The sequence below is a fragment of the Polyergus mexicanus genome, unplaced genomic scaffold, assembly GCF_030449975.1.
Source record: "Polyergus mexicanus isolate NDT 795.1 unplaced genomic scaffold, iyPolMexi1.0 SCAF_11, whole genome shotgun sequence".
NCBI lineage: Eukaryota > Metazoa > Arthropoda > Insecta > Hymenoptera > Formicidae > Polyergus > Polyergus mexicanus.
In genome coordinates, this window is record NW_027223331.1 from 2950226 (window position 1) to 2963352 (window position 13127).

General features: G+C 29.4%; 3 protein-coding genes across 3 annotated transcripts; 1 reads left to right on the forward strand and 2 right to left on the reverse strand.

Moving 5' to 3' along the window:
* The first annotated feature begins 85 nt into the window (after positions 1 to 85).
* LOC138937677 (zinc finger CCHC domain-containing protein 10) lies at positions 86 to 1440 on the forward strand. Its single transcript, XM_070304167.1, has 3 exons — positions 86 to 223; positions 318 to 467; positions 804 to 1440. Exons 1-3 carry the CDS (start codon positions 189 to 191, stop codon positions 1060 to 1062), a joined length of 444 nt encoding a protein of 147 aa, XP_070160268.1. The 5' UTR covers positions 86 to 188; the 3' UTR covers positions 1063 to 1440.
* Positions 1441 to 1725: 285 nt separating this feature from the next.
* Mcm2 (DNA replication licensing factor Mcm2) lies at positions 1726 to 7156 on the reverse strand. The gene is made up of 15 exons (XM_070303842.1): positions 7003 to 7156; positions 6562 to 6734; positions 6200 to 6363; positions 5955 to 6037; positions 5703 to 5885; positions 5213 to 5424; positions 4906 to 5098; positions 4601 to 4804; positions 4185 to 4416; positions 3859 to 4109; positions 3283 to 3447; positions 2908 to 3213; positions 2594 to 2776; positions 2351 to 2506; positions 1726 to 2046 (listed from the first exon to the last, which is right to left on the reverse strand). The coding sequence occupies exons 1-15, from the start codon at positions 7003 to 7005 to the stop codon at positions 1918 to 1920; spliced, it is 2637 nt and encodes an 878-aa protein (XP_070159943.1). The 5' UTR covers positions 7006 to 7156; the 3' UTR covers positions 1726 to 1917.
* A 1396-nt stretch (positions 7157 to 8552) lies between these two features.
* Positions 8553 to 13017, reverse strand: LOC138937766 (CTP synthase 1-like). Its single transcript, XM_070304344.1, has 11 exons — positions 12760 to 13017; positions 11188 to 11358; positions 10996 to 11081; positions 10686 to 10853; positions 10382 to 10546; positions 9991 to 10278; positions 9800 to 9888; positions 9419 to 9717; positions 9196 to 9303; positions 8858 to 9073; positions 8553 to 8653 (listed from the first exon to the last, which is right to left on the reverse strand). The coding sequence occupies exons 1-11, from the start codon at positions 12923 to 12925 to the stop codon at positions 8553 to 8555; spliced, it is 1857 nt and encodes a 618-aa protein (XP_070160445.1). The 5' UTR covers positions 12926 to 13017.
* Positions 13018 to 13127: the final 110 nt, after the last annotated feature.

Sequence of the window (13127 nt, forward strand, 5' to 3'; positions counted from 1 at the left end):
CACGCATATCGACAAATGAGAAGCTCACATAATCCTGACGCGTGTTAGAAACTACAGCTTTGCGAACACTTGCAAATGAGAGATTCCTCGATATATAAACAAAAGTTCAGAAAACGAGACACAAAACCGTGATTGTGCTATCGTTCATTTTGAAGTTTCTTTGGTTATGATAAACTGATAAATTAATCATGAGTTCGAATGGTATAAAGTTGTTGAAAAAAACGTGAGTATGCAATTTGTAATGCGAAAGTAAAAACATCACGATATAAGAGCAATGTAACGCTTGCAATTCTTCTGATTTATCTTCGAATTTGTAGAGACCCGTTTCCGCAAGGAGTTCGTTGTCAGAAATGTCTGGAAATGGGACACTGGAGTTACGAATGTAAAGGCAAGAGGAAATACTTGCACAGATCCTCCCGCACATCGCAACTAAAGAAAGCTTTGCAGCAGCAACACGATGACAATACGTATGTTATCTAAATTTTTTGTTACGTATAGATAATGTTTCCCTTGACAAATCATGCTTTTTGAAATACTTGGAAAAGATAACGATTTTCCCAGCTTTTAAAGAAACAGGAAGAAATATTTTAGTATCAAGGATATTATTCATCAAATTAGATAATGTTTCTACTCTTTTTTTAAAAAGATATATGCATAAAATAAAATGTGCAACAAATAAAATATATCCAAAGTTAAAGATGTCAAACACTTTTAACCTTGATATAGAGTATATATAGAAGTATTATCTACATTATCTATATTTGAATAAGTTTAACAGACTTTGAATATATTGTTATTTTCAGTCAGGTGCAAAATAGAGAAACAAAAAAGAAGCATGTCAGAAAGAAAATGAGGAAGGAAGAATCCAGCAGTTCGAGCGACTCAAGTTCTTCTAGCAGTGAAGATTCTAGTAGTAGTGAAAATAGTAGCAGCAGTTCATCATCAGATAGCGAATCGGACTCTAGCGATAGTGTATCTAGTAGTAGTAGTAGTAGTAGTAGTAGTAGCAGCAGTAGCAGTAGCAGTACTAGTAACAGCAGTTACAACTCCCATAAAAAATAGCACAGATTGCACAATAAGAAGAAAGTCTTTCTGATTACTCTATCATGTTTTTTTATATGATAATTATTGTTCTATGCAAAATCAGTTTACCACCAAACAAATTTGATGAAAAAAGAAAGCAAAAATCAAAACAAAAATAACAGAACATCTGTGAGAAATGAAGGGAATGTGTTTTGTTTGCTGTATAAGTACACATATGTGATTTGTAAAATTAAGTATTTTTCCTCGCATATTAATCTGTACATAAAATATGCTTGATTAAAGTAAGATCTTTTTTCCAGTAAGTTTATTTTTTAACTGCTTAACTATCATTAAAATTATTTGACATTTCTGTAAAATCAATTTTTATATATATATATATAGTGATGTACACAACCTTATTGTATAGATATAGATATGAAATATATATACTGATACATATGTAGCTTATAAGATTTTTTCATCATAAGATATAAAGTATAAATTTTCTTGCATTACATTAATCATGTTATTATTTTCATAAAACTTTTAAAAATTTTGATATTGAATGTAATTGTGAAGATCTATTGCTAGTTATTATATAGAGTGAATATTTAAATATAATGCATTATTTTTGCTACTATTGCATGTGCACTTAAAAATAATAGAACTAAAAATGTTTGATTTGTTATGAATATAATTTAATGTATTTAATGATGGAATATCGCAATAATTATGTAACAGTGTTCAACAATGACATGGAACAAATTAATCACTATTATATCATGCATTTCAATGCAATATAAAAATTTTACACATAAAATAAAAAAAGTTGTTATACATATATATTTAATTCAAATATTCATGTGCAAAAATATAACATCGCTTTTTTTCAGATCAATCTTCGATACCTTCAGGCAGAGTTTGTACTATTACTTTCCTCCTTGGTTCGTAAACAAAATTATTTGTCTTGAATATGTCGCTCTCATAAAATGTATGCAAATTATGTATGTCAATTTGTTTTGCCTGCAACTCATAAACCATTAATATCAATGTAAAATGTGCTAAGCTTTATTAATAAGCTTTTATTTCTTATATAAAGATACAAAAAAGTGAATGAAAGTTATAAGAACTGGATATTTGAATAAAAAGATTTTTATATATATTTATAATGTTAAAAGTAATGAAGAGACATAAGATTTATGTATAAATTAGATATGAAAATAAGTTAAAAATCTTTTTAGCCCAAACCGTTGAAATAATTTGCTGTTTATTATATACTTTCTTAACTCAATATTATTTTCAAATTGAACTTAAATCCTTTAATTACCCGTTCCAATAGATCCTTTTCTGAAATTTCGACAGTCGTAATACGTCCGCCATGCAAAGCTTTTTGAAACGCTAAAGTATCTAAAGTGATTTGTCGTAGTATGTAATATAGGAGTTCACCGTGATCTTTCTTATATGACAGATATTTCTGGAACGTCTGTAATGAAATTTACATATATATTAGAAAAAAATTAGATTTTTTCAAATTGAAGTTACATATGAAAAAAAGAAACTAAAGAGATACCTGGCGCATAGATTTCATAACAGAATATTTTTGCGTATCTACAAAACTGTCGAGAACTATTCTGATGGCGAGATTCATATCACTTTCTTGAACATGATCTCTTAAGTGCATTTTGGCACTAGCTTCTGCCATACGAATAATACTTTCTATATGACGTACGGTAATCGGCAAGCTTCCGGTCGCCTGTAATGTAATAATGATATATGCAACATTTAAAAATAGTAGTTATATATAATAAATATTTTCTTAATCGTTTTTCCAAAATTATTCCAGAATATATGTAAGTAGTTAGTATTTTTGTTTTACTGACTTACCAAGCTTTCCTGCCTCAACTGACTATATAATTTAGCAACTTTATCTTGATCAATATTAGTCAGCTTCGGATGTACGTTCTGTTTTGCGTAAACAATATATTTTTTGAGAAGGTCTTGTGGAATACATAGACTTTGCGTGACGGGATCCAACTCTACGCTCTGTGTTCTCTCCGTGCTTGTCGGATGATGCTTAATGTGCGAGTTAACGACAAATTTGGCCAGATGACGATCCTGCATAGGATCGATCTCATCTTTGACTATACACAACACATCGAATCGTGAGAGAATCGGTTCCGACAGATCCACCTGCATGAAATTTTATAAGTAATGATTTTATATGAGAAAGCAGAATTAAGAGATGTTACAAATGTATACATTTTCTGCAAAGGTCATACTAGGATCGTATCGACCACCGATCGGATTAGATGCTGCTATCACTGCGCATCTGGCATGAAGAGATGTAACGATACCAGCCTTTGAGATAGAAATACTTTGCTGTTCCATAGCTTCGTGGATAGACGTTCTGTCCTGATCGTTCATCTAAGAAAAATAGAAGGAACAATGTGCCTTTAATAATTATTCCTAACTGTAGTAAAATTTTATAAAAAAAAATAATATAAGTTATACATGACATACACACACACACACACATACAATATATATATATATATATATATATATATATATATATTGTATGTGTGTGTGTGTGTGTGTATGTCATGTATAACTTTTATATATATATATATATATATATATATATATATATATATATATATATATATGCAATGTATGCCTATATATTAAAATAAATCATCTACATTGATATTATATTAAAATTATAAATGTTAATTATTAAAATATTTACATTGATATTTATATTATCAATATATTTTTTTATACTAACATACATATATGTTACTGTAGTTATATATAAATTATATAAATGTGTACTTTGTCGAACTCATCGATGAGACATATTCCGTGATCGGCAAGGACCAAAGCTCCAGCTTCTAAGGTCCATTCTTTACTGATAGGCGATCTCCTTACATAAGCAGTCAAACCAACAGCCGAAGCGCCTTGACCTGTCGTGAAAACCACTCTAGGTGCTATCTTTTCCACATATTTCAAAAACTGCGATTTAGCAGTGCCAGGATCTCCGCATAACAGGACATTTATGTCACCGCGAACCTTATGCTTGTTTCCTGCATATTCAATATAAATAATGAAAGAGAGCATATCTTTAGATTTATAAAATGGTTGGAATTCAAAATAAGTACCAGGATTTTTTGGTTCGCCACCGAATATTGTCAGTGCCAAAGCTCTTTTAATATTCTCATGTCCATAGATCGAAGGTGCGATACTCGCGACAATGCGATCCGCAATTCGCTGATCTTTACTCAGAGCGAGTATACTCGAAATGTCCTCTTCCGTCAGTGAGTCTACAATTTCTTTCGAATCTTTGACGAATAAATGATTAGCTAACAGCACTGTGGAAAATACCGGGAAACCCTAAGAAACATAATAGAAACATAATAAATTATATAAATTATATAAATTAGAAAACTTTCTCTTATAAAAATTACAAAGGATTATTACTCTAAGATGTATGCTGTAGAGAGATTAGAATAAATACTAGGAAAAATTATGAGATGTAATTAATTACCTATAATATGAGTTGGAAATTTAATTTTACCTGTTCAGTATTTAGAGAACCATCGTAATTATTTGTGTAAATAGCAGTAACATCTATCTCGTCTCCAGGTTTACAACGATCACAAAGATCAGATAACAAAATGCAATCTTTGCTGCGCGGTATTCTGCCAGCGGGTATTCTACCCGGTGATTCTTGTACTGTTATCTTTTGATAGTTTCTGTATATAGTTTGCTCCATATTGATCTAAACGATTTATAATTATATACACACAAATGAGAATAAATATTTTAAAAATATTAAAAAAAAATAAAATGGCAATGTAAGTGTAAAAAACTTTGATTTACCATAAATGGACCAATACTTTGGCACTCAGGACACGAGCCCGGTTTGACTTCTGTGTTTTGGGATTGAACAAACGGTCCGAGAACGTAACCGCATTTCGTACAATCATATTTCACTACCGATAATTGTGGTAAGACTCCTGTAGTCGCTGTTACAACTCCAAGAGTTCGAACTAATTGATTCAAATGGAGTTTTCTATTATAACGAAGTAAAAGCAACATTATTTTAATATATCATTTTCGTTGTTGTGCATAAGCTAAATAAAATGATATTAATTAGTTGAAATAAATATCAAATATACATCTCTACCTGAATGTGCGTAATTCTTCGATCAATGGCAATTCTGATATTCTCACATGAATTTCTGACGTGACTCTCTCATAACTGGGGAAAATGGTCAGCACCAATTCTTTTGCAACTTCGTCGAATATCTCGAGCATTTGAAACGGTGCCTCTGGTAAAAAATAGGCCAAAACATGTTCCTTACTGGCAAGAATGGGAAATTCCACTATGAAACTGGACTATTGAAATAAAGAAATACAAGGACTTTGTGAAATAAAAACATTGTTAAGTAATTTGATGAAATAAAAACAATTATTACATTTTTTAAAAATAAAAAAAAAGAAATCTTATATTAAAAAAAATATAAAAGATTAGCATTTTTATTCTTAAATATAAAATAAAATTATTTTACAATTCCAAAGTTTATCATAAATAAATTAAAAATATAATTAAGAAAAATTTTAAATTACCGCTTTTTATTAGAATTATACATGTATATATGCAAGATTTGATATACCTGATTACTCTCACACATATGACGAATACGCTCTTTATACATATATTGTCCCTTGGAATTTGTATGAGTGCGAAGAAAGCTTTTGAAGCGATTAGAAATTTCTGTTCGTGGTCCTAGCATCATTACCCATTCCTTCACTGAGTGTCCTTTAGTATCTTCTAAGTTTTCAATGGATTCAATCATCTGAAATAAAGAAGAAAACATTACTAAATGATTATATAATACTTATACATAATATAGAAAGATTATTACTTCTGCATCTTCTATTATGCCAGCAGCAGCTTTTTCAGCCATACGTCGTTTGCGTGCTTGTACATCTTCTTCATCACTTTCATCTAGAAGAATAAAAAAAATTATCAGTTTTTGAAAAATATTTCATAATTCTATAAGCACATTTCTCTGGCTTTTATAAATTGTTGGATATTAGAATTGATTTAGCTTTATTTTATAATTTATAATTTGTTCTTTACTTTGAATAGAAAATGATAAAAAGTTACCATAAAGTAGATCGCGATCATCTCTTACAATACCAGCCACACGATCTCTTTTTCGCATTTCTGTTTCTGCAGCTACACGTTCACCCTGAGACAATTCTGAATATTCTGAATCGTCAAGTAGATTGGGATCGTATCTATCCAATGCTGACATAGGCCGATAATCCCTGTCATAAGAGAAAGAAAAGTTTTATTATTATTGCATTCTAATATTTCTTTTTCTGTTTTACACATAAAATATACATGAAATATTTACTTAATTTTTTTAAATATCAAATAATAATTTAGGTATATATTATAAGTTATTACTTTCCTCATATATATGTTATATCAAAACTAATATTTAAAAAATGTCAAATCCTTACGCTTCCATATTATCTCCAAATAACTCCTCTCCCTCCTCCTCTTCCTCATTATTAACATCATTATCTTCACCAAGTAACTCAGATTCATCTTCAAATGGTTCATCTATATTAGGTACAGGAGATGTCATTGCATCAGTGTGTCGTTCAGAATGTACAGGAGAGCTTTGTTGACTCTAGTAAATACATGTGAAATTAAATGTTATTTCATTTTTCTTAATTACAAAAATAAATAGTATCTTATATTACTATTCAATACATGTATGCCGCATATATATATGTAATGTAAATATAAATAATATATATTACATTAATATATAACATCTTTTTATAAATTATATATGTAATATATTAAATACACGTATAACGTATTCTACAAAGATCAGTAAAGATGTTTTATTTGTATCCATAATTACTTATTTTATTCATTTATATATACTTTACCATGTTGTTTCTGATATGCTTTTGTCAACAGAGAAACCGTTCTTTTTATATTATTGCGAGAAGCTCCGTATAATTATAACTGATGTAAATCAGTGTTTTCTTTGTAGTTATTGTAATAAAATTGAGAAACTGAGAATATATATCAAATCATCAATTACAAGCTGCACAAGCCGTCAATATAAAGTAGCAGAAAAATAGTATATTTGGCGGGAAAATCTTTGTAAAGTAGGTAAGGTAAAAGTACCAAAGCTATAGCTTTGTCACAGACTTTCAGTAGTAAAGAAAGATATGTGCATGAGTGAAATTTCTAACCAATAGAATGTGCATGTCCAGAATTGACAAATCAGGTTTCATATAACTAGTTGCATATCTAGATATTTGTAAATTTTTGTATACTTTCTTTCATTTGTACCGTTTTTTAATATAGATAATTTTTTTATACATATGAATTTGAAATTAAAATTAAAATCGCAAAAGTTTATGATCTCAAATATGAGTAAAATATCAGGCGAACATAATTATAAGAAGAAATACAAATTAAAAAATTTTAAGTTTTGCAATATTTCAAAAATTTTAATTTTATTAATTATCTTTTTTCGTTAATATTATATCAACAAGACTATGATAAGTTAATTGTCGCTATAATTCAAAGAATCTTTATAATCATTATATAATTTATAAAAGACAAATCATGTTTTTAGAAAGAGATTATGATTTCGGCTTGTATATAATTAAATTAAATCTTTAAAATTTAGATTCACATATACATATATATTTCATTTTATCTGAAACATATTAATATTTTTATCAATACATATAAACATACAAAAAATTTTTACGTTTAAACATGACATAATTTATTACAAAATATAAAACTTATAATATCTAATAAAATTCGTATTAGGTATATACTACTACATTATACATTATATATAACAATTGTTTGATATACATGAGATTATAATAAAATTATAATATTTCGGGACACTCTCTCTATCTCTCATCCTGAACACTTTGTACATATAAAAAACCAGTTTGTCGATATAAAAAAATGTAGTTTGAATACTGCAGACTTACAATTGAAATAGTGTATTATAATATCATAAAAACTATTTATTCTCTCATAACATTTTAACTTATTAAAATTATATAAATTTAAATCTCTGGTATAAGACGATGTATTAAAATGATGAAATCTATTTTCTATAAGAACCTGTTTACATATATATATTTAACCAAAACATGAGATTTTATAGTAACTTATATGAGATACAGACTCATTCCTGAAGTTATCATAAATTATATATTTGTATTTATAGTTGTTGCTGCTTGTAAGCTATATTAGGATTCTAACTTCTGTTTTCAGTTATAGCAAGATTTAAAGTTATATTATTAATATATATATTGTACAAATATATGTATCACATATTCATGTATTTATTATGTTTCAATTTTTAATCATAAATTATGTAAGTCTAGAGAAAGACATGTGGATCAGATTATAGGAAAATGGAATGATACAAAATAAATTTGCGATAATAAAATTTCACTCAATACAAAGTATCATTGAGTTCTGACATATTACTACCACTTCTACTTGCATTACTAGACAACTGCAATTTTGACACTTTCTCCAACATGTAGTCATCATCTGTAACAATCAACACGACAAATGAATAAGTTGGAGATATTTGCATGCAAATTGAAATTATGTCTAATTTTTACATTAAACATATATTTTGCATATATGTGTGTGCGCACAATTATATTAATGTATAATAATTATACTAATTACGTTAATTTAATATAAATTTTTATTTTTTTATATATCTTTTTCTAATTATTTCATTATTACCTGATTCATTATCGCTCTGTTGGCGAGGTGAAAATTTACATCCTCGTGCTACATAATACTTTAGTTTGCCTACACTGGCTAAAATTAAACCGAGGAACGGCGGTGAGGGTTTTAAAGGCCTTGATAGATACTCAGGATGAAACTGCGTAGCTACATAATAACTATGTCCTTCCAATTCGGCGATTTCCATTCGTATATTTTCATCGTCATCACGACCTATTAAACAAAATGTTAGACTATATAGTATATATTATTTTAATTATGTATAATTAAGATTGTCTATTATATTTACCAAAACTATAACTTTATTATGTGTGAAAAAATGCAATATAACTCACCTACAAATTTTAAACCAGCTGCTTCTAAATCTGGAACATAATCCGGATTTATTTCATATCTATGCCTATGTCTTTCTTCTATGACATCTTTATTGTCATACAATTTCTCTGTACAGAAAAATATTAAAATAAAATAATATATATATATTAAGAATATATCATATATTGTGGCATTGAAAAAAGAAAATTGATCTTAAGTTGAAACATGAATTCTGGTACTTACTTAGGACAGAATTATTGTTACAGAAACGCGTTTGTCTTTTGCCAAGCCTCATAGTTCCCCCCATAATTCCCTGATTGTGCTCTGGCATGTCTATTACCACAGGACTACTAGTATGTGGATCAATTTCTGTAGAGTTCGCCGATTGGAGATTCAATACGTTTCGCGCGAATTCAATGACTGCCGCTTGTAGACCCAGACAGATGCCGAGAAACGGTTTGTTGTTTGTTCTACACCATCGACAGGCCTCCATCTTTCCTTGCAATCCTCTTTTACCGAATCCACCTGGTACAATAATGCCACTAAACACAACAAATGTATCGTCATTAAAAATTATGGATATAAGAGAAGTACAGAACCATAAAAATATATTGAAATATTTACCTGCTTTTACAAAGCTGTTGCCAAGCCTCATGATACAAGACTGGATTTTCCATTAATGTAATTTGCTCTAGATTAGCAGCTTCAATAAACTGCATTAATATTATTGCATAATCATTCAAAAAATAATAGTACAATATGATTATGTAATATGTATAAAATTATATATATTTCAAATAATTACGACACAGTACCGTCAATTTCAATTTATAACCGGCCTCAATGGCAGCATGTTGCAACGCTTTTGTAACAGAAGCGTAGGAATCCTCGAGTTTCGTATATTTGCCCACTAGAGCGATGTTAACGTCTTTCCGCAAATGATCCACGCGATCAGCTAAATCTCGCCATTTTCGCATGAAGAAACGCGGGCGCGGTATTCCGATATTCAGTTGCAATCGATCATTGAGAAACTCTATAACGCCTTGATATTCCATAAGAAGTGGTACTCGATATATGGATGTTAAGTCGTGAATAGTGATAACCTGATCAAAATATTTGATGTCACTTAATGTTGATATCAATTAATTTTAATTAATCAATTGCGTTACAGTTTATTTCTTTATTAAAAATATTTTTGATAATTACCTGCTCTGGAGCGACATGACAGAAATTTGAAATTTTTTCTTTGGCAGAATTGCCAATAGGCGTTTCCGATCTACAAACTATTAGATCGGGTGATAAACCTAATCCACGTAACTCCCTCACACTAGATTGCGTTGGTTTCGTCTTGGGTTCACCCGTTGATTTTGGCTAAAAAGTATTTTATATCTCAATAATTATTCAGAAATTATCTTCACAAAAACGTTTAGGGAGTTTCACAAAAATTAATCATGCATTTATTATTGTATGCACATAAAATATAGAAGAGATATGTAAACGGGAATGTAACCTGTGTGTAAAGATTGTAGGCATGTAACGCAGTTACCTGCGGCACTAAAGACACATGGGCAACACAGAAGTTTTCTTTCTTCACTCTAAATTGAAATTGCCTAAACGCTTCTACAAACGGCATCCCCTCTATGTCGCCTATTGTGCCACCTAATTCCACTATGCAAACCTGTAAAGCATTATTAATAAATTATGTAATTAGAATTATATATCACAAATATATAAAGAATATTATGTAAATTAATATTTTTACATATCTTATGGAGTTATGTAAAATTATATATTATAATAATTCATATTATTAGCAATACCTCTGGTTTAGCTCCATCTTCTGTTACAGACTGATTCGCAACTCTTTCCACCCACTCCTGAATAGCATCAGTGATGTGAGGTACAACTAAAAAATAATATCAATCTTTATTAATTTGTACAAAAATTGTGTTTTTCTCTCTCTTTCTCTTTCTTATATATAAATATGCGATATTATATAGATAGAGATATACCTTGTACTGTTTTTCCTAGATAATCTCCGTGTCTCTCTTTTGTAATAACATGTTGATAAATTTTTCCTGTTGTTATATTATTGTCCTTATGAAGAGTGATATCCAGAAAACGCTCGTAATTGCCCAAATCAAGATCCACTTCACCGCCATCATCGAGTACATAAACTTCTCCTGTTGTACAGAGTAAACAGAAACTTTTCAGTAAGTAACATAAGCAAAATTAAAAAACTGACAGCGGATGTGTCTATAAAAACCCAGTAACATAAGATGTTTCTCTTCGAGGAACGCTTTTATCGCTTACTTGACTGAACAATGGAATGTGGTGATAAGCATCAAGTTTCATTGGACATTAGAAACCATTTCTAAAGGATGAATGAAATTATACAAACATATTTATATAACAATTACTATATTCTAATAATTAAAATAATTTATTGATCAATAATAATTTTTAATTGTTCAATCACAGTTGATTGTTTCAGATATATTATTAAACTTTATCTGTATAATAGTTGAAACTATATGAGAAATAATTTAGTACTAATTTGATCCTATATGCAATTAATTTAATCATATATAATTTTATAAAAAATGTTAAAAATGTTATTATATTACTTTAATTTTATTAATAATATATAATATAATTATATAATTTTTAAAAATAAGACTTATACATAAATTTTAACATCAATTTTAATGTTACTTTTTTTATTGTGCTTTTTCTCTCCAGCTCTACATTTTCTATCTATATTTTTTTGAATGTAGGAAATGCATGTATAGAACCGGAAGATGCCTAAAAACATATTCAGATAGATTCGTATAGTCTAGAATATTTGCATAGAAAAATAAATTAACTTGGGGCTTAAAATGAATATTCTTATTCTATTATTGCACTATATATATATGCGTAATTAATTTTATTTGTGTACATATATATTTTATATAGCTATAAAAACTCATCTGACCTCATTCGATAAATCTTAATTAATCATTAAATGGCGTGGCGGCAGCATGCAAAATGGCGGAAGCACATGGCTGAAAATTTTACCGCCATAAAGGCACTCACTTATCGTGGCATTTAATTTAGCGATTTTTATTTAATTTTATCACACAACTATATGGTTTATCCAGATAAAAAATTTTGTAATTCATTTCTTTTCTATCGATAATCAAAAAATAGACAGAAAACAGAGGTAGAGATATCGGCAAGACGATTTGAATTAAATCTCGCGCAACACATGTATATATATATATATATATATATATATATATATATATATATATATATATATATATATATATGTATAACCCTTTATAAATTATATTCAAATAAAAAAAAATTTTCTGTAATGTTAAGAAACGGGAAATCAGGAGCTAGAATTACGGAAGGAGCGATCTCTACGCAATAACGTGCAACTGCTGCGATCGCAATAAAGTCTATTTTCCCGTATCAATAGCACAGGAAATTGAACTCAATTTTATACCGATCGATGTCGAACATGCTAACAAAAAAACCGCTGTTTTTTCAAACATTATGGCACAATGATGTGCAGAAATTAATATCGCGCTCACCGTGCTCGTATGGCGAGAATGTCCCGGCATCGATATTGATATAAGGATCAATCTTGATGGATGTCACGCGAATGTTACAGTGTTTGAGGATAGTGCCGAACGAGCTGGCGATGACACCCTTGCCCACGCCGCTGATCACACCGCCGGTCACCAGAATATACTTCATGATTTGGCTAACTGATTCTCGATGATTTGAGATGAATATGGATACTCCGCTACAAGTTCGTAAATGTCAGTACAACTTGGATATGAATTGAACCAAACTTAACACTGCACTGTATAAATCGCATCACGGTTCAATATGTAAAGTATAGCGATATGCCCGCGCTTGCGCGCTGCAAGATTTTTATAGATAGACCGGGTCCCCC

What these genes read in the sequence shown, in the direction of transcription:
- LOC138937677 (XM_070304167.1), top strand. Translation starts at nt 189, where the DNA reads ATGAGTTCGAATGGTATAAAGTTGTTGAAAAAAAC. An exon ending in ATAAAGTTGTTGAAAAAAAC is followed by an intron (nt 224 to 317) that starts GTGAGTATGCAA and finishes TCGAATTTGTAG; the next exon opens with AGACCCGTTTCCGCAAGGAG. An exon ending in CAGCAACACGATGACAATAC is followed by an intron (nt 468 to 803) that starts GTATGTTATCTA and finishes TGTTATTTTCAG; the next exon opens with TCAGGTGCAAAATAGAGAAA.
- Mcm2 (XM_070303842.1), bottom strand. An exon ending in TGATCGCGATCTACTTTATG is followed by an intron (nt 6,038 to 6,199) that starts GTAACTTTTTAT and finishes TTATTCTTCTAG; the next exon opens with ATGAAAGTGATGAAGAAGAT. An exon ending in AGTTGAGGCAGGAAAGCTTG is followed by an intron (nt 2,777 to 2,907) that starts GTAAGTCAGTAA and finishes ATTACATTACAG; the next exon opens with GCGACCGGAAGCTTGCCGAT.
- LOC138937766 (XM_070304344.1), bottom strand. Translation starts at nt 12,925, where the DNA reads ATGAAGTATATTCTGGTGACCGGCGGTGTGATCAGCGGCGTGGGCAAG. An exon ending in CAACAGCTTTGTAAAAGCAG is followed by an intron (nt 9,718 to 9,799) that starts GTAAATATTTCA and finishes TGTTGTGTTTAG; the next exon opens with TGGCATTATTGTACCAGGTG. An exon ending in TAACAATAATTCTGTCCTAA is followed by an intron (nt 9,304 to 9,418) that starts GTAAGTACCAGA and finishes TTTTCTGTACAG; the next exon opens with AGAAATTGTATGACAATAAA.